The sequence below is a fragment of the Lithobates pipiens genome, unplaced genomic scaffold (genome assembly GCF_037356315.1).
Source record: "Lithobates pipiens isolate NorthernLeopardFrog02 unplaced genomic scaffold, aLitPip1_a1.2 Scaffold_19, whole genome shotgun sequence".
NCBI lineage: Eukaryota > Metazoa > Chordata > Amphibia > Anura > Ranidae > Lithobates > Lithobates pipiens.
The window spans coordinates 413982038-414001170 of record NW_027507764.1 but is presented as its reverse complement, the minus strand read 5'-3'; the positions used below and the strand labels follow the sequence as shown (position 1 = coordinate 414001170).

The following is a 19133-nucleotide window of genomic DNA, read 5'->3' as shown; positions in this document are numbered from 1 at the left end:
TTACCTTTCACTTCTTGTACCTTAAAGTGGTTGTAAACCCTTACAAACCACTTTGACCTACAGGTCAGCCTAAGATTAAAGCTTACCTGTAGGTCCAAGAAATATCTCCTAAACCTACACGGTTTAGGAGATATTTGCCAAAACACAGGCACGCATGCCGTAGACAGCGGTGCACAGGCGCACTGAGCGCGCCGCTGTCAACGGCGATATGCCGTGAGTGGCGGCTCCCGTGCGCAAGCGCGGGAGTGACGTCATCGCGGCTTTGTCGAATGACAGTGCCGGAGCAGCGAGACCCACCAAGAAGATGGAGGCTCCGTACACAAGGGAACAGCAGTGACTTCGCTGGCTCCTGTGTCAGGTAAGTGACACATAATGGACTACTATGCGATGCATAGTAGTCCATTATGCTTTACCCTTGCAGGGAATCAAAGAGGAAGTAAACCCATCAGGGTTTACTTCGTCTTTAACCACTTGCTGATCAAGCTTTTTCTGGCACTTTGTTTAAAAGTTTAAATCTGTTCTTTTTTGCTAGAAAATTACTTAATATCCCCAAACATTATGCTTTTTTTTTTTTTTTTGCGGAGACCGTTAGGAACACGGTATTTGTGCAGCGGCTTTTCAAACACATTTTTATTGTATTTTTTTTTTTTTTTAAGAACAAAATAATATTTTAATAAAATGAAAAAACAAAACCACGCACACACACAATATTTTTTGTAAAATGTGAAAGATGATGTTGTTATGTCGAGTAAATAGATACCCAACATGTCACAGTTTTAAAAATGTGCACGCTCATGGAATGGTGACAAACTACATTACTTGTAGTTTCAAAATTCATAGCTGACATTCTAAACGCCTTTACAGGTTACCCGTTTATATACCGTAGTTACAGATGAGGTCTCGAAGTAAAATGATTGCTCCCGCTCTAATGTTCGCAGTGATACCTCACATGTTTGGTGATAACACCGTTTACATATGAGGGGATGACTTACAGTATGCATTCACATCTGCATGCAAGCATGGAGGGATGGGGACGCTTTCAATTGTTTATTTATTTTTACACTGTCCCACTGTTACAACGTAAACATCCCTTGTAAAAGAAATAAGGATGGCAGATCCTCTTTACGGAGAGATCTGGGGTCAAAAGATCTTTACCTTTAAAAGCAAAAAATAAAAAAAAATGTTTTTTTTTTTTAATTTTTGCGTTAAAAATAAAATAAAAAATTGTTTACTGCCAGCCTGTACCAGAAGTGACATCATAAAGTCATTCAGGTCCCCCAAGGCCATAGTGGCGATCAGAGAGTATCTACTCTTTGACTGCATATGGGAGCAGCCGGCCGCACTGCAAAAAATTATACCGGGGTCATAGCTGATATATTCCGCCATAATCACAGTAAACCACTTGCAAAGCGCAACATATATAGGAGTTAGGTTCATATATATTTGGACACCGGCACAATTTATTTTATTCTTTTTCAGGTATTTACCAAAACATATTCAAGCTATAGTTATATAATGCATATGGGCTGAAAGTGCACACTCGTTTAATTTGAGGGTATGTGTTGAGGAATTAAAGCTCTAAAGAATAGCCACCCCCGCCACTTTTTCAAGGAACCAAAAGTAATCGGACAATTGAATCAAAAGTTGTTTTATGGCCAGGTGTAGCCTACACCTTCAATATTTCTTCGTCAATTAAGCAGGTAGAAGGTCTGGAGTTGATTCTATGTGTGGTATTTGCATTTGGAATCTATTGCTGTGAACCTACATCATGCATTCAAAGGAGCTGTCCATGCAAGTGAAACAAGCCATTGTAAGGCTTCAAAAACAAAACGAATACATCAGAGAGATAGCAGCAACATTAGGAGTGGCCAAATCAACAGTTTGGTACATTCTGAGGAAAGAACGCACTGGTTAGCTCAGCAACATAAAAAGGCCTGGATGTCCACTTAAGACGACAGTGGTGGATAATCGCAAGATCCTCTCTATGGTAAAGAAAAACCCATTCACAACATCCAGACAAGTGAAGGACACTCTCCAGGAGATGGGCGTATCGTCAAAGTCTACAATCAAGAGAAGACTTCACGAGAGCAAATACAGAGGGTTCCTCACAAGGTGCAAACCAATCATAAGTCTGAAGAATAAAAAAACCAGATTAGACTCAGCCAAAAAGCCAGACCAGTTCTGGAAAAGCATTCTGTGGACGGATGAAACTAAGATTAATCTGTACCAGAATGACATGAAGGGGAAAAAAAAACGTGTATCGAAGACGTTGAACAGCTCATGATCCAAAGCACACAACGTCACCTGTAAAACACAGTGGAGGCAATGTGATGGCATGGGCATGCATAGCTTCCATTGGCACTGGGTCATTGTTGTCTAATGATGAGGTGACAGAGGCAGCCGGATGAATTCTGCAGTGTTTAGAGATATACTTTCAGCCCAGATTCAGCCAAATGCAGCAAAGTTGATTGGACAGCGCTCCACACTACAGATTGGCAATGATCCAAAATACACTGCAGAAGCAACCCGGGAGCTTTTGAAGGCAAAGAAGAGGAATATTCTGCAATGGCCAAGTCAATCACCTGATCTCAACCCAATTGAGCATGCATTGCACTTGCTGAAGGCCAAACTAAAGGCAGAAAGAACTGAAGACAGCTGCAGTTAGAGACTGGCAAAGCATCAGAAAGGAGGAAACCCAGTCTTTGGTAATGTCCATGGGTTCCAGACATCAGGCAGTCATTGTCAGTAAAGGATTCTTATCAAAATATAAAAAAAATTGAAGATTTATGATTAGATTCATTTGTCCAATTACATTTGGGGGAGGAGGGGCTGTATATAAAAATAGCTGTAGTTCCGAAAATTTGGACTTGATATTTATGTTCAACCCCTTGAATTAAAGCTGAAAGTCTGCACTTCAAATTCATTTGGATTGTTTTGTTTTTAATTTTATGCTGATGGCATACAGAGCCAAAAGTATGAAAATTGTGCCTGTGTCTAAGTGCGGACCTAACTGTATATGTATTGTGGTCGGCAAATGGTTAAGCCTGGTACACACTACGTTTTTTTTCCATTCAAACCTGTACAAATAAAATCTGACAGATCGCTGTACTAACGCGGACAATGTTAGTACAGCGATCTCCCTTGCTGTACAACTGTGTTCTGACAAGGACCGCCCCAATCCCTCCCTCCCAGGACATACTGTTCGGATGCCAGTTTTATAGCAAGCCTGTTCAACAAAAATCGGTCAGGAGGCTGGCTTCTGTCGGACAGGGAGCTGTACACATGGGCTAAAAGTTTTCCGGTTCTTGCCAAACTGTTTTCGCCTGTGTGTACCTGGCATTGGACACAACAGGAAAAAAGAGGGAAACTGTGAGACAAATCCCTCTTAAGCTGGCCATACATGGAGCGAATTTCAGCCCATTCCCGATGAATCAGCCAAAAGTTGAGCCGTGGGTGGCCTTGTTATTCTACTGCCTGGAATTCTTCGATCTGAGAATCTAAGGAGCTGGGCGGAAAATTTGTCAGCTGTACACCTACTGCATCCAATCACATGTAGTGGGTGCCAGCTGTCCAATGGCAATAGCCAGCAGGGGAGAACCATCCACCCACACTGTTTAGCATAGATTGGGGAATCAGCGATTTCTCTTGTGCAGATTGTGGGGCTGAAAGAACTTAGTGGAAGGAGATGCATAAAGGTTTTGAGGTGTGGGAGTCGTATGGATACTTACATAACCAAGAATAATATTATAGCTTGCCCTTCACCCCCTGGTACACTAACCAGACTCTAATTTGGTCTTGCTTTAGCTTCCTCTGAAATGGTTCTTTATGTTATCTTCTTTTTTTCCCATACAGCTGGTTTCTACTGTTGAGCAATTTTCTTATTGCCGTTCCATGTGAACGTGCCCCACGTATTTATTTCTGTATAGTAATTTATTTCTTGTCACATTTACTAGAATGCGATTCATGCACTTGGTCTCTTTCTCTGTCTCATTTGATCTCTTATTCTCAGTCTCAAAAAGTTATCTTAAAATAGTGTGTGGGTGTTCAGTTCATTATTTCAGGAAAAGATTATAAAGGAGCTCTTTATCCATACTCTTGAAAAGGCAACATGCCAAATTTATCACACTTGCATAATCATTTATGAAAAATGGGCCATTCTGAAACCTTTTATATTTTTTAAAAATGAAAAAAAAAAAAAAAAAAAATATATTATATATATATATTATATATATATATATATTATATATATATATATATATTATATATATATATATATATATATATATATATATATATATATATATATATATATATATTTTTTTTTTTTTTTTTCCTGCTAAGCAAAAATCAGAGGGAGGAAAAAACGGATGATAAAAGATATGTCAAAGCCTTGATGAATATTCTGATAACTTTCTTTGACAGACTAAGATAAATATCAAAGCATAACTCAGCCAAGCGGTATTCCTATCAATGGAAGCATAAATTATTATTGCAATTTTAGAAGAAAAAGTCCTCTGCTGCTCTTTGTGTTTCATATTTGGCCTTCCTTTAAATGCACTATAAGACTGCCATTGGACAGACCTACTTCTACTACTAAGTCCATGGCAGTAAAAGGGTTCATTTTTATCCCATTTCTTAAAGTAAATCTGCTGTGAAAGAACCATGGGGGCTGCCGTTGCTGGCCTCCTGGTAAAAATGTTAATTACCTGCCTCTTATAGTAACCCGCTGGCTTCTGTACTTTCTGATTCACTGACTCAAAAAAACCCTGGAGATGAGGAGAGTCGGAGACAAGGCAGAAGGCTTTATTTGCAGACTTGTATTTTAGTAACTTAACGTGCTAAAGAAAAATGGTCAGATGGCAACAAGGCAATGAGTATTTTCATGTCAGATGTCAGCAATGGCACGTTCCATACTCATCTCATGACAGGTTTCCTTTAATTCAGCAACACTGTGGGGTTGATTTACTAAAACTGGAGTGTGCAAAATCTGGTGCAGCTCTGCATAAAAAAAAAAAAAAAAAAAAAAAAAAAAAAAAAAAACACACAACAATCAGCATCCAGGTTTTATTGGTCAAAGCTTAATTTAACAAGTTAGAAGCCGATAGGCTACCATGCAGAGCTGCACCAGGTTTTGCACTCTCCGGTTTTAGTAACTCAACCCCTGCGAGAGGCATGTCTATTGTGAAACTACAGAGTCAATAAGGAATTATTTTGATTAGCTAATCTAAACAAGTGTGCTAAGGGCGCTCTCTTGTGGATAAACAATTTATTGCAAATGACTCAAACAGACCAACCTAAAAGCAGTAACTAATTTTATGCCAGAATCTCCATGTCAACCAGAGACTCTGGACCAGAAGAAAATAGGAAGTACCAACAATACAGCAATGAGAGAGGGCACAGACATCTCATCACTCAAGGAGGAAACTTTGCATATTTGCACATCACAACATGCCTCCCTTGCAGACAATACATGCATATTATGTAAAGAGCTTCTGATTTTATGTAGGTGTGAAAAAACACTATATATTAAGAATGCCTTCAGAAATAGAGATGTTAATAGTTTATTTTTATCAATTAACAAAATGAAAAGTATATGAACCAAAGAGAAATCCAAATCAAACCAATATTTGCTGTGGCCACCCTTTGCCTTCAAAAACAGCATTAATTCTTCTAGGTATGATTGCACAGTTTTGAATGAACTCAGCAGGTAGGTTGTTCCAAACATCTTGGAGAACTAACCACGGGTCTTCTGTGCATATAGGCTGCCTCAAATCCCATTTGTCCATGTAATCCCAGGCATGTTGAGATCAAGGCTCTGTGGGGGCCAAACCATCACATCAATTTGGGGCTCATCAGTTCAGAGCACCTGCTGTCAATAATCCCCACAAGACTACTGCCATGAAAATCATACTCCACCTATCCACCTCCAACCCTGTTTTCCATATCATTGGACAACATCTTTGGGCATCAAGCTGAACTCCTCCTACACCTCTCTCTTTAGGGCCAATTATTATCCCTTGTTATGCAATGTAACAGCTCCCATACAATCGTGGCAGTTCCCCCTGCCTTTCTTGATAGGCCACATAAATGTAGTCAAAATTACGATCTTGACCAAAATCCTTTATTTCTTCCGTACCATACCCATACGCGTTCCTGCCTTCTTCCTGTGCCTTCTACGAGATAGAAGTGTATATCGTTCATTTGGGCCTATAAACGCCCATGAATAGCAGGTTCCAACTTTTTCACACAGACTATAGGAAATCTTGGGAGTCCCCAAAGTTACTAAATATTACTTGGCAGCCCAGTTTTCCAAGCTCACCATGGAACACACAAAGTTCCACTCTGGACGCACTTTGAGCTCCCTAACTGTGCACCAACTCCAGTAATACCCTTACTATGGCTCCCATAAAGATCCTGCCCATTCCTCTTGAGCCCCCTGATGTTGGATAGTCTGCAACTCTGGGACTCATGTAACCTCATGTCCCCTCCTTCCTACCCTTGCTTCCTCTCCTGAATAATTCTCTTCCCTCCGGGCCTTGAACAACCAGGGTCGTTGTTTTGGTGGACCTTGCATGGTTTCACACATGGATGCCACTTCCTCACATCCTTGTTCCTTTCCATTTTGGCCAACCATTCGGAAACCTATGAAGCACCGTCCTCGGAAATGTTTCCGATACCTCCAGCTTTGTTGACCCCTCTACAATGCACCTTCACCTTCCCATTCCAAACAACAGCCTTTGAGCATATATGTTTGCACTCAGGCACTACCTTGCTGGTTTACTCTCCCCTGTCTCTTTGGGAGCATGACTTGGTGACTCCTTTTGACCCTGAGGAGTTGAACAAAGCTTGGTCGAAATGCTCACTTAATACTTTGACCCTGGAGGCAGCTTAAAAAGTATTGGATTTCAGCTCGCATAGCACATACAAATTCTTTGTATAGTAAGTGGTTTTAGGGACTGTGGTCAATGCAATGTCCTCCTATTTGGTGGATGTGCCAGCAACTTATTGGATTCCGGTCCAGGAATTTTGGACTCTTGCATATCTCCAAGGACGCAAAGCTAGCCCTATTGTTCTGTTCATGGCCTGTTTTCCTATCAACAGAAACTGGCCACCTACTTGTTCCTCACATGTTCTCATACCTGGATACTTAGACTCCCCCAATTGTTTAGGCTGACGACACAAGTTGTTTAATCATTACAGTATTGTTCATTAAAAAGGTAATGCATGTGCCCACCTTTTTCGACAAGTCATTTTCGATGTTCAATAAGAAAAAAAAAAAAAAAAAACACAACAGGGATGTCCAAAAGCAGTCCAACTGAGCTTTGAGCAACACAGTAACTAAAAGACTAACATGTTAAAAAAACAACAACAGGGTAAGTTGGGGGCTAGTTGCAGCTCAAAAGAGCTGCCTGAAGAAACTGAGGCCTAAATATCCACCTGGCAAGAATTACAGAATGTGTGAACAGAAGCGCAGGCGGAAGCTTTGCAAATATGAGAAACAGATGCCTGATGCCAAAAATCTCAAGAGGCACTTACGGACCTAGTGGAGTGTGCCTCGACAGGAAAAAGATGAAACCTGGTCGATAAGCCTATAAACGTGATTGTGGAGCTGCTGAAGTCACCTTATGAGGACTCTTAGGAATAATGGAGAGAGACTCAGTCAGCCTGAAAGAAGTGTCAATATAAAACCTAGTGAAACATGTCACATTGCAAAGAGCCTTCGCCCTTCAAGTGGGTGTTTTCAGGGACAGGATTATGCCAGCAGGTGTGTCGTGGTCCCTAACCTGTAAAGTGCTCAAGAGCGAACACGAGAAACTAGGCAGAGCCTAATGCCAGAAGTTCACATTACAGGCAAGCCCCACGTCTTCAGCAGGTATAGCTTCCAAGACAGCGCCAAGGATCAGCCATTCCAGGAAACTGCAAAATGAAGTTTCATGGACTCACACTAAACAGACACGTGAAAAAAAATAGATTGATATCATGAGGAGAAATGGAATTCTCCATTGTCCTAGTATGCTAGCAAAAAAACTGAAGCACAACGTGAGTGAGAGGGGTATAACTAGCTGGGTAACAGGTTTTTTTTGCTTGCCAGTGCCCATTTCTCCAGCAGAGAGCAGCATACTCTAGTTGTCTTAGAAAACCGTCTGACCCTGTGTCCCTATTGAAAGCTAAAAAAAGGTGGCAATCTTTTAAGGGTAGCGAGGTGCACATATTTGCAAGTGATGTAAAAGAGGCAATTCACAAAATCCTGGACAACCACCCCCCCTTTTTTTGGGGGGGGGGGGCGCGTGAAACCTTTGACAACATCTGTCACCTACATACTGTATAATGCGGTTTTAAATCTCTACCCGGCAAATAACGATTCACAACTTGATCATGCAGTTTAAACAATTAACACCTGTCCCAGATTGTTTCACTTGTCCCCAGCACCATGGTGATTGGATTATACAACTAGGCAGTTTCACAAACTTTCAGACCTCCCCTCATATTTAACAATCAACATCTGCCTGGATACATTCCATATTAATTGGTTAAAAGTGCCTGAGTCCAGTTGAATGTGACAACTACTACTAGCTATGCCATGACCCAGATAAATAATAAACTTCACAGACAACTGTTTTATGTTACCTTGGTGGATGAACTGGACTCTCCTCATCTGAGCTGATTTCGATTTCAAATATTTCCTCAGCTCCTGAGATAGCGGGAACATCCTCCTTCTTCTCCTGCTTAGCTCTTCTTCTTTTCCGCTTCTTCTTTTTCACAGACCCTGTGCTAATGTTCTCAGGCTCTGTGGTGTGAGGCAATGGAGATGTTTTTTCCTCTTCCCCAGAGTTTGGCAAGTGGCTATGGACATTCTTAAAAAAATGGTCATCTGTAGGTATAGGTGAGGTAGCCAGGTATGCAGGAATCAGTTCCTAAATACAAAAGCAGAATAGAAAGAAACATGAGATAAAACTACATCTTACCAGCATTGTGCCCTTAATTTTACTTAAAGCGGAGTTCAACCCAAAAATGGAACTTCCACTTTCCGGTGTGTCACATTTGGCACCTTTCGGGGGGGAGCAGATAACTGCATAATCCAGGTATTTGCTCCTATTTCCAGGCATAAATCGCCGCAGGCTCTGCGGCGATCTATGCCATGTCCGGCCCCTCCTCCGCCCCCCCTGCTGTCTTCTGGGGGAGACACAGGTCCCAGAAGACAGCAGGGACCAGTAAGGGCGACTCACGCATGCGCAGTAGGGAACCAGGCTGTGAAGCCGCAAGGCTTCACTACCCGATTCCCTTACCGAAGATGGCAGAACCTCCACCCAAGAGCCGAGGTAAAGATTTCAGGTGAGGACATCGTGGGCGCCCTGGACAGGCAAGTGTCCATATTTTAAAAGTCAGCACCTGCAGCATTTGTAGCTGCTGACTTTTAGAAAAAAATGTGAATGACCCAATTGCTATATGGGGTGTCTTAAAGAGGAGGGCCAGCTTTAAAAAAATTTTTTTAAAGTCAGCAGCTGCAAACACTGTAGCTGCTGACTTTTAATAAGCAGACTTACCTGTCCAGGGCGCCCGTGAAGTCGGCCGCCCGAGGCCGACCCGTCCCTCGGCTCCCGGCGCCACCATTTCAACTAAGGGAAACAGGCAGTGGAGCCTTGCGGCTTCACCGTCCATTTCCTACTGCGCATGCGCGAGTCGCGCAGCGCTTTGTGAATGGGACATGCTGTGTTCTGGGACACACAGTTCCCAGAACACAGCGCGACCCATTACCCAGAAGAGGCTGCACGGAGGAGAGAAGACAGAACATCACCGCGGAGGAGGAAGAGGCAGATTAGGACGATATGCAGGCATTTCTGTGCACATTTTACCATTATTACTAGGACAGAACATTTTCACTTTCATACAAATACATACATATCTCTTTTTCTCAAATAATTTTCATGAATTTAAACAAGTTTCATATTCTGCAGAAAACTTATGGTGGCAGAGTTTTCATTACAGCTGACCACCCCAAGAGTTTTCACTTTTTATTTATGAGCTGGAAAACAATTTAACCAAGATGGAATCTTCATGACTTAATTTTAGGGATTTAAGACTGGCTCATCAGACACGAACTGCGTATAACTGCGTGCATCCTCCCTTGTGAAATGACAAACTAGTGTACAGCTTTGACGAACTTGGCCAATTCCCTGATTTACTGCAGTAGCATTAAGGTTGTAGCTTGGCCCCCTGGATGCCCTTAGGACCCCTAGGTTCCTGCCCAGACAGCCTTTTGAAAAATCCAGCTCTGCATTCAAACTAGCAGCATTAAATTATCTCATGTTTAAACTAAGGAATGTTATTGCTTTAGAAGGGATTACAGATGAACAGTGCAGATTTGCTCAGCAGAATATACATAAATCGTATTTTCCTGCCCTTGAGATTGCCTAAAATATAACATTAGTTTGAATTCCCCTTTATCTTCTTTGTGTGAACCCCCAGTACATACATCAGACTTATACATAGTTGTACAGGGAAGAAAATATTCCACAACACTTACATCTTCTTCTTCAGTTTCTTCTACAAAAAATGCTTCACCGTTATCACCAAGCTTCATGTGCAAATCCACAGGTTCTCCATTGATTTCTATATCAATCTAACGCACAAAAGAAAAGAGCATTTAGCTTTTTAAAAAGCAAACTGCTACATTAGGCAAAATTATTTAACCATGATGCATCATAGTGAGGTGAATAAGCAAAATTAAAGTCTCTCTCAAGACACTTTAAATTTTTGGTTAGAAAATGAAAGTTTTTAAATCCCGTCAGGTAGTCTTTTTGATTTCTGTGCCCCATTGGAAAATTTCCCTTTACATTTCACTTGAACGAGAAAGTCCCTCCAAAGTGAGCGCAAATCCTGTCTTAAACAGTTGTCATGAGAATGATCGCCCCAACTGGAAGAGTTCACGCACTTCATGTTCCAGTGATAACATTCTGGACATGCCATCACTTTCTTGTCCCAGCGAAAATTGTCACCAGGAAAACAAAAAAAAGAATGAATCTACCCAACGGGAACAGGGACAGCAGTTTTAAAGTGATTATAAGGTTTTTTTTTTTTTTTCTTTTAAATAACAGAATGCTCCTCTTCTGAGGTACCCAGCTGGCGCTCCTGGCTCTTCCTGCCTTTTGAGTGCCCCCATAGCAAGTCGCTTGGGGTACCCAAATTTATTCAGGAACAGTGGTGCATAGCCAAGTAATTATCAAAGTATCACAACACTGGAAAAAAAAAAAAAAAATGGCCTAGCATTTAGTCAACGAAATGGCGAATGGAGAGCTCTACTCCCTTTCCCTCCCTTCATAGGCAGGAGGATACATTAAGAAAGGCTTGGTTCGTGTTCTCTTACCTCTACCCTTCACCACTTCCAGAACATCCTTTTGCCTACATCTCTTCAACTTTCCCATACAAATCCTCACTTGTTCATTTACAAAATCAAATGCCCCTTTTATGATCCATCAACCACAGAATCATGTATATAATTACAAACAATGGACAGTTTACTGCTCAGTTGTCAATGCCTCTGCTTTTGCTACATTTCAAATGCTGATGGGTAGGATATTACAAGGGGCCAATTCAGGTACTTTTTTCAGAAAACAATGTTAAATGCAATTTTATGTAGTGTGAAGCATCCTTAATGTACTGGATTGTGGATTGAATGAACATTGTTAAACCTGTGCAAGTATGTGTCGAAAAAAAAGTGGCCTGCCTGGTACTCAAGTGGTTTAAAAAAAAAAAAAAAAAAAAAAAAACAATGACAAGAGTTCTCAATAGATCAGTGCTTGGAGAGGATTATGAAAGGATAAGTACACCTTTTGAAAAAAAATAAAATAATAATAATAAATGCACATATTTTAGCAAATCTTCAAATATTGCCTATTTACAACACAATTTTTGCATTTACTGAATTTGGGGACATCAATATTAATGAAAAACATGATTATATATGAGATTATCAACAGGAAGTCAGAAAAACGTGAACATGACAGACATGATTAATTGCAAACTAAATGGGGAAAAAAAAAAAAGTAAAAGTAAAGGTCCAACATAGACAGGATGAGGGGGCAAAAGACACCAGAAGAAAAACAGAGAAAAGTTAACATAAAAATAATAAAATTAGGTCAAGCATGATCTTGAAACATGAGAACAACGGGGCTACATGGAAAAACAAAGTAGTCGAAAGCGGTAGAAGAAACATCAGAAAAAAAAGTTGAAGAATGGAGGTCCTTCACAGAGTTCAGGAACTCCAGAAGACTTGTGACATGGTGCAAATTACGGATTTTGGGGGAGAAAGATATCCCCAAAGTGGGAATCCAGAGAGGACAGTCTCTCTCAACATTTTTACCCCAGAGTAATCCTTAAAATATTTTTCAGGTCTCAGTGAACCCCCAGTAGTGAGTGATTTGGAAAATGCCCCTTAGACTAGAGGTCAGAGGGAAGAATGCTGACTAGGCAATGGTGATTTGAATGCTATGTTGAACAGACAAGCTGAAAAACTTCTGTAGACTGGTGGCTACTGATCAGTGTTTTCTGACAGTGGCGGGTTAAGCTGTAAGAATACAACGTCCTAGAAGGGGGTATTCCTCCATCTACATTTGTGTGGATGGAGAAATCTGTTCATTTGTGAAAAAAGCTGGATGAGATGGAAAAATGAATGGGCTGCTTTAACAAATTGTGTAAACATACCGTAACAATGCTCCAATATATCCACTTCAGAGCTATCTGAAATAAATCTGCTATAAAAGGTGTACCACATCCCCAGGAGGATAGAAAATGGAGAAACCCCCTAGAAGTGGGACTTTATAGGTACTACCATATTCACATACGTAGGAAAATATATATATGAAAAATGTTTTAGTATACAAAAAAAAATACATAATTACAATATCACAGAAACATAAATAATTAAGGATGCATAACAATACACAAAAAATCATGGATAGTTGTAATGGAGTAACCCAAACCCAACGACGTTTCAGAGAGGAGTCGTATTCTCCTTCATCAGGGTTTTTTCTTTTTTCGGTTAACACCATATATCCTAATCACTTGATGTCCGTCTCCAAGCCAAGCTTGGAGACGGACACTGGTTTTGGCATACTTGGTGGGGCCGTGGCTTGAACCCAGTCTGTGCAGTGGGTACAACTTCATGGGACCCCAGGGCCTTTGATGCGTCCCGGTCCTGTTTATTAGTGGTCTGTAAGCAACATCACTGTTTGACTAAGATTCTCCAGCCTCTTCTGGGTCCCAGTGCACATGTAGGCCCCCCTGTTGGTTCGATATTTTGGACTGCAGTGTGGCTGATAGGATAGGTGATTAAGTGGGGGAATACAATATTATTCCATTGTCTTTTCCAATTCTCCTTCTTCTTGTTTACCATCTATATACTCTTAAAAGAATATCTGGTTGGACGGGATTCAGATTGGCCCCTGCATCAGGATGTCTCTTCTGCATTTATTTTAAAATTGTTTTGGATGCTAGAATGTACCCATCTAGTGATTAGGATATATGGTGTTACCCGAAAAAAAAACCCTGATGAAGGAGAATACGACTAATCTCTGAAACGTCGTTGGGTTTGGGTTACTCCATTACACCTATCCATGATTTTTTGTGTATTGTTATGCATCCTTGTTTATATGTTTCTGTGATATTGAAATTATGTATTTTTTTGTATAATAAAACATTTTTTATATATATATTTTCTTACGTATCTGAATATGGTAGTACCTATAAAGTCCCACTTCTAGGGGGTTTCTCCATTTTTCTAATATAGCCACTTCAGGACCACCCTCCACACTTATACTGCGGCAGGGTAGCCATGCCACACTGGATCACGAACACGATGTTCTATTTTCCAGGTATGGGGCATGCGCATGTGAATCTGCCACCCCAGCTGTGTTGCCATTCAACCCAGCAGGACTGAATGAATAAAAAAAAAAAAAAAAAAAAAAAAAAAAAAAAAAAATGGAAAGCTCCAGGCGACCCGCTCTACTAACCATGCGATGTTATGTAAAAAGTCTTTGCAAGCGACAGCACAATGCCAAATGGACTTACCACTTTTTCCTTGGACCGAAGAACTCCCAACTTCCCAAAGCGGACATGGAAAGGTGAGCACAGGGAAGTGCCATCTTGCTGCTGTACCACAATCACATCGATGCAGCCTGAAAGGGTAGCCTGGTTGATTCCTTTATACAGTTCCCTCACAGTAACCAGGACCTGCCCGGCCAGTTGCCCAACATAGTTCATGGTTTGCGACTAGAAAAAAAAAAAAAATTGCATTAAGAAAGACGACTCAAAGAAAACAAGAAAATGTGAACTTCAGATTATTTGATGTAAATGACCCTTGTGAAGTGGCATAGCTAGAAAACTTAGTGATATTAAACTCAGTTTTTTAAGCAAGTTCAAAAGTGAATTTATTCACTAAACAAGTATACAACTTGTTGACATTTTAATCCTTACCCATGTCCCAGTTTAAAGCATTATTAAAATCAAAAAAGTGTAATATATTGCAGCTTACAAATCATTAGCCACATTTGTTTTTTGTTTTTTTTGTTTCTTTTTACCTTTTCCTTCTGTTTTCACCTGGTAATCTAGCCCAAAACTGGTGGTCCTCCAGCTGTTGCAAAACTACAAGTCCCATCATGCCTTTGCCTGATGAGTCATGCTTGTAATTGTCAGCCTTGCAATGCCTCATGGGACTTGTAGTTTCGCAACAGCTGGAGGGCCGCCAGTTTGAGACTCTTGATCTAGCCAGTAAGACACCTCCTGTATTAGAGTGCCCCCACTCTGGATGAAGGAGAACAGGGGCACCTTTAGACATCAGCATCGTCAGTCTGGGAAAATGGGAGCTTTAGATGAACTAGCAGATATAGATACACTAACAAATTGAAGCCAAACTCCAGCTAACACTGAAGGTACACAAGCAGTTACAACAAACAGATTTTTTCCTTTTGGGACAAAGGTTTTACATGAATAAATAAAAGCAGATCATTTCCTGTTTCAGGGTGGCTCCTTTCTCTTGCAGCATCCCATGCAACCACCCCTGCATGCAGCAAGGACCAGAGTTGCGTTTCCCTACACTGTGTGCATCAACAGAAATGCACAGCACTGTATCCTAGGATGGCAGGGCACTCCCCTGCTTCTCCATCCTTCTACCACTTCTAAACCAATGACGACTTTAGACTGAACTTTCCAGTGTTAACGCTTTCCTGTGCTCAATGGAGGGAATCTGGGGCAGACGTGCGTGGCAACCAATCAGATTGCAACTTCAGCTTGTTCAGTTAAGCTTTGCAAAATAAAAAGCCAGAAGCAGATTGCCTGCCATATACAGCTGGTCCAGTTTTGAAAAGCTTCCCTCAACATTTTAAAGAATTGGTCAAGGTACCAGCATCAAGCTTACACCAATGTAACCAAGCATATGGCACACCTGGTCGATGCCACTGAAAATCACTCACGTAGACACTACTACCTTCAGTGATCTTCTCTTGCTTCCAGGTTCTGTGCTGTGCAGCTAGGCTGATGTATTCCGAAAACATTCTATGATTGAATGAGGTGAGGCGGTGGTATGGCGACATCAAGCTCTCCAACTCATCCTACCAGAACGCTTTGCCATCAGTCAAAAAATAACCATAATTCTTTAAAATGGTGCCCGTGCTGGGCGGCTGACCTCCTGTGTCCACATGTACCAAGCTGGCCACTCAGCACGGGACCTGGAAGCAAGTGGATATCACTGGAAGTAGCTGTGTCTACTTCAGTGCTTTCCAGCAGCATCGGCCAGGTACATCATATAAATAGTTACATTGGTTCAGCTTGGAACAGTGTAACTATGTATATGCCAATGACTGGAATTATTTATTTTATAACACTGAGGGTTTACTACTACTTTAAACGGTCCGTACACAGGTCAAGTTTAGATGGATTCCCGCTGGATTGGCCAAAATGTGTTCAGTGTGTGGCCCTGTCAGCATCACCTGACTCCACAAAGGTCAATTTTTCAACCTACCTGTTGAAGGAACCAGGCAAAATATTCTTGGCCAAACACGCCTGCATCCAATTTGATGCAGACATTGTTGGCTTATTCGGACAGCTGCTGCCAGAATACAACAGCCATCAAAGCAGATTTGTCCAATAGCGTGGATGGGTGAAACGGGCTGAATAAGATAAATCTTAATGTGTATGGCCAGCCTTATTGACAAACAATTACTTCATTTCACATCACGGTCAACAATGCACACATTCCTTCTCTGCACTCAATGAAATTGGGTTGAGTGCTCTGGATTGTTTGTCACTTGCTGACTTACTATGAGTGAGATACATAGGGAGCTTAATGGGGCATGTAAGCAACTACAAGAAGATTTCATCTTGCCAATCAGCTTCACTTAAAGCAAGGTAGACCATGAAACAAGGATTCTGAAGGGATGACATGGTCAACAAGAAATGTTTTTTCATACAGTACATTGGATCCTATACAGTTGTGCTCATAGGTTTACATACCCTGGCAGAATTCACGATTTCTTGGCCATTTTTCAGAGAATATGAACATAACTTTTTTCACTCATGGTTAGTGTTGGGCTGAAGCCATTTATTTTTCAATCAACTGTGTCTACTCTTTTTAAATCATAATGACAACAGAAACTAACCAAATGACCCTGATCAAAAGTTTGCATACCCCAGTTCTTAATACCATGTTTTGCCCCTTTAACATCAACGACAGCTTAAACTCAGATGGTAAAGCTGACCATTCCTTTTGGCAAAAATCCTCCAGTTCCTGTAAATTCTTAGGCTGTCTTGCATGAACTGCACATGATATTAGGGTCAGGAGACTGAGATGACCACTCCAGAACCTTCACTTTAGTCTTCTGTAGCCAATGACCGGTCGACTTGGTCTTGTGTTCTGGATTATTGTCATGTTGGAATATCCAAGTACGTCCCATGCGCAGCTTCCTGGCTGATAGTATTTTTTGATAACATACTGCATTTATCTTGTCATCAATTTTGACCAAATTTCCTGTGCCTTTGTTGCTCACACATCCCCAAAACATCAGCGATCCACCTCCGTATTTCACAGTACGAATGGTGTACCTTTCATCATAGGCCTTGTTGACTCCTCTCCAAATGTAGGGTTTATGGTTGTGGTTAAAAAGTGAAATTTTGGTCTCATCACTCCAAATGACTTTGTACTAGAAGGTTTGAGGCTCATCTCTGTGCTGTTTGGCGTATTGTAAGCGGGATACTTTGTGGCATTTGCGAAGTAATGGTTTTCTTTTGGCGAATTGATCATGCAACCCATCTTTCTGCCTCCTTATTGTGCATCTTGAAACAGTCACACCACATGTTTTCAGAGATTTCACCTGAAGTTATTTGTGGGTTTCCCTTTGCATCCCAAACAATTTTCCTGGCAGTTGTGGCTGAAATTTTAGTTGGTCTACCTGACCGTGGTTTGGTTTCAACAGAACCCCTCATGTTCCACGTCTTGATTAGAGTTTGAACACTGCTGAATGGCATTCTCATTTCCTTGTATATCTTTTTATATCCCTTTCCTGTGTTATACAGTTCAACTACCTTTTCCCGCAGATCCTCCGACAATTCCTTTGCTTTCCCCATGACTCAAAATCCAGAAACATCAGTGCAGCACTGGATGAAAGATGCAAGGGTCTGTCAGGAGTCCAGAAACTCATTGACCTTTTTATACGCACACACTAATTACAAGCAAACAGATCACAGGTGAGGCTGGTTACCTTTAATAGCCATTCAGACCCCTTTTTGGTCAAAATCACCAGGGTATGTAAACCTTTGATCGGGGTCATTTGGGTCATTTCTATTATGATTTAAAAAGGGTAAATACATTTTATTGATAATAAATGTCTTCAGCCAAACACTAACCATAAGTGAAAGAAAAGTTTTTGTGTTACCATTCATATCCTCTGAAAAATGGCCAAGAAATCATAAATTCTGCCAGGGTATGTAAACTTATGAGCACAACTGTATGTATTAGTACGAGTGGTAGCACATGGGTACTTCCCACTCTCCCCATTAGACAGGTACTGACCTGCATAACATCCATCAGCCCTGACTTGTAGTAGTAAAGAGGAAACACTGGTGATGTTACTCACTGATAATAATCACTGTAGAAACAAAGGAAGCAATTTGTGGTGTGGTCCTCAGAGGCTCAGTAAATAAAAAAAATGACTACAGTGACCACATAAAGATAAAACGGATTAGAAAACCAGCTGATTTATAGAGACGACACTTCTTTCTCCTTTGCTGACAAACATAACATTACATTTTTAAAATCTACAAAAAATAAAATAAAAAGTTGAACAAACTGCAGCAAAGCCATTGAAAAATGATCCATTTCCGCTTTAAGTTAAAGACGTGGATATTTTTGTGGCGAGCGACTCCACATCCTGCCCTGCTCTGGATTGCAAGATAAACTCTACAAACTGCAGACTCAGTAGCTGGTCCTGCGTCCGCCCAGCTATCGGACATTTCCAGGTATTCACTCTCTGATCAGCTGACACTCATCATTTCGCCTGGTTATCTTAGGGTCCCACTTTGCCAAGACCAAAGAGGAACAAACAAACAGAACTGTATTTCACTAATCAAGACTATATAACAAAAACATAAAAATCTTTGGTTTACTTCCAGTAGTGAACTCCGCTGAACTATAGTCATCTAGGCAATACCATATATTGCAGCCAGACTTATCTTAATTGAACCCATTTTACTTTTTAGGCCTGATTTACATTACTGGTTGGGGGGAGCGGGGGGCAGTAAAAACGTGTGGTTGTGCCACATTTGTGATGCTCCCCGTTAAGCTGTAAAGGCAACGGACAGGGTTGTGCACCTGCTGCAGACCAGGCACGAAAGTCTGCAAAAATGATCTTTTGTGTTTGGCGGGCTCTGTTCAGTTAAAGAAGTCATGTTCGGTGGGCAGTTGTGCCCGCCAAATGCAAAAGAGGGATCATTTTTGCAAAGCATCGTGCCTGGCCTGCAGCCTTTGCAGCTTAATGGGTAACGTCACAAACATGGTACAACCACACGTTTTTACTGCCCCCCCAAAGAAATTTTCACTGCAGAGATGCCGGTCCTCTTTCTGTCTCTGAACTTCCAGCGCTACA

At 41.1% G+C, this 19133-nt stretch overlaps 1 protein-coding gene across 2 annotated transcripts in view; it reads right to left on the bottom strand.

Annotated features, from left to right (window-relative positions):
* The window catches only part of LPIN2 (lipin 2), a 153497-nt gene that overhangs the window by 83881 nt on the left and 50483 nt on the right, over positions 1–19133 (bottom strand). For both annotated transcript variants that reach the window (XM_077492525.1, XM_077492524.1), the window contains exons 2-4: positions 14068–14268; positions 10526–10621; positions 8629–8915 (exon numbers count right to left, since the gene is read on the bottom strand). In XM_077492525.1, the coding sequence (XP_077348651.1) occupies positions 8629–8915; positions 10526–10621; positions 14068–14259 (575 nt within the window). In that variant the 5' untranslated portion in view covers positions 14260–14268. The remainder of the gene's footprint in view (positions 1–8628; positions 8916–10525; positions 10622–14067; positions 14269–19133) is intronic.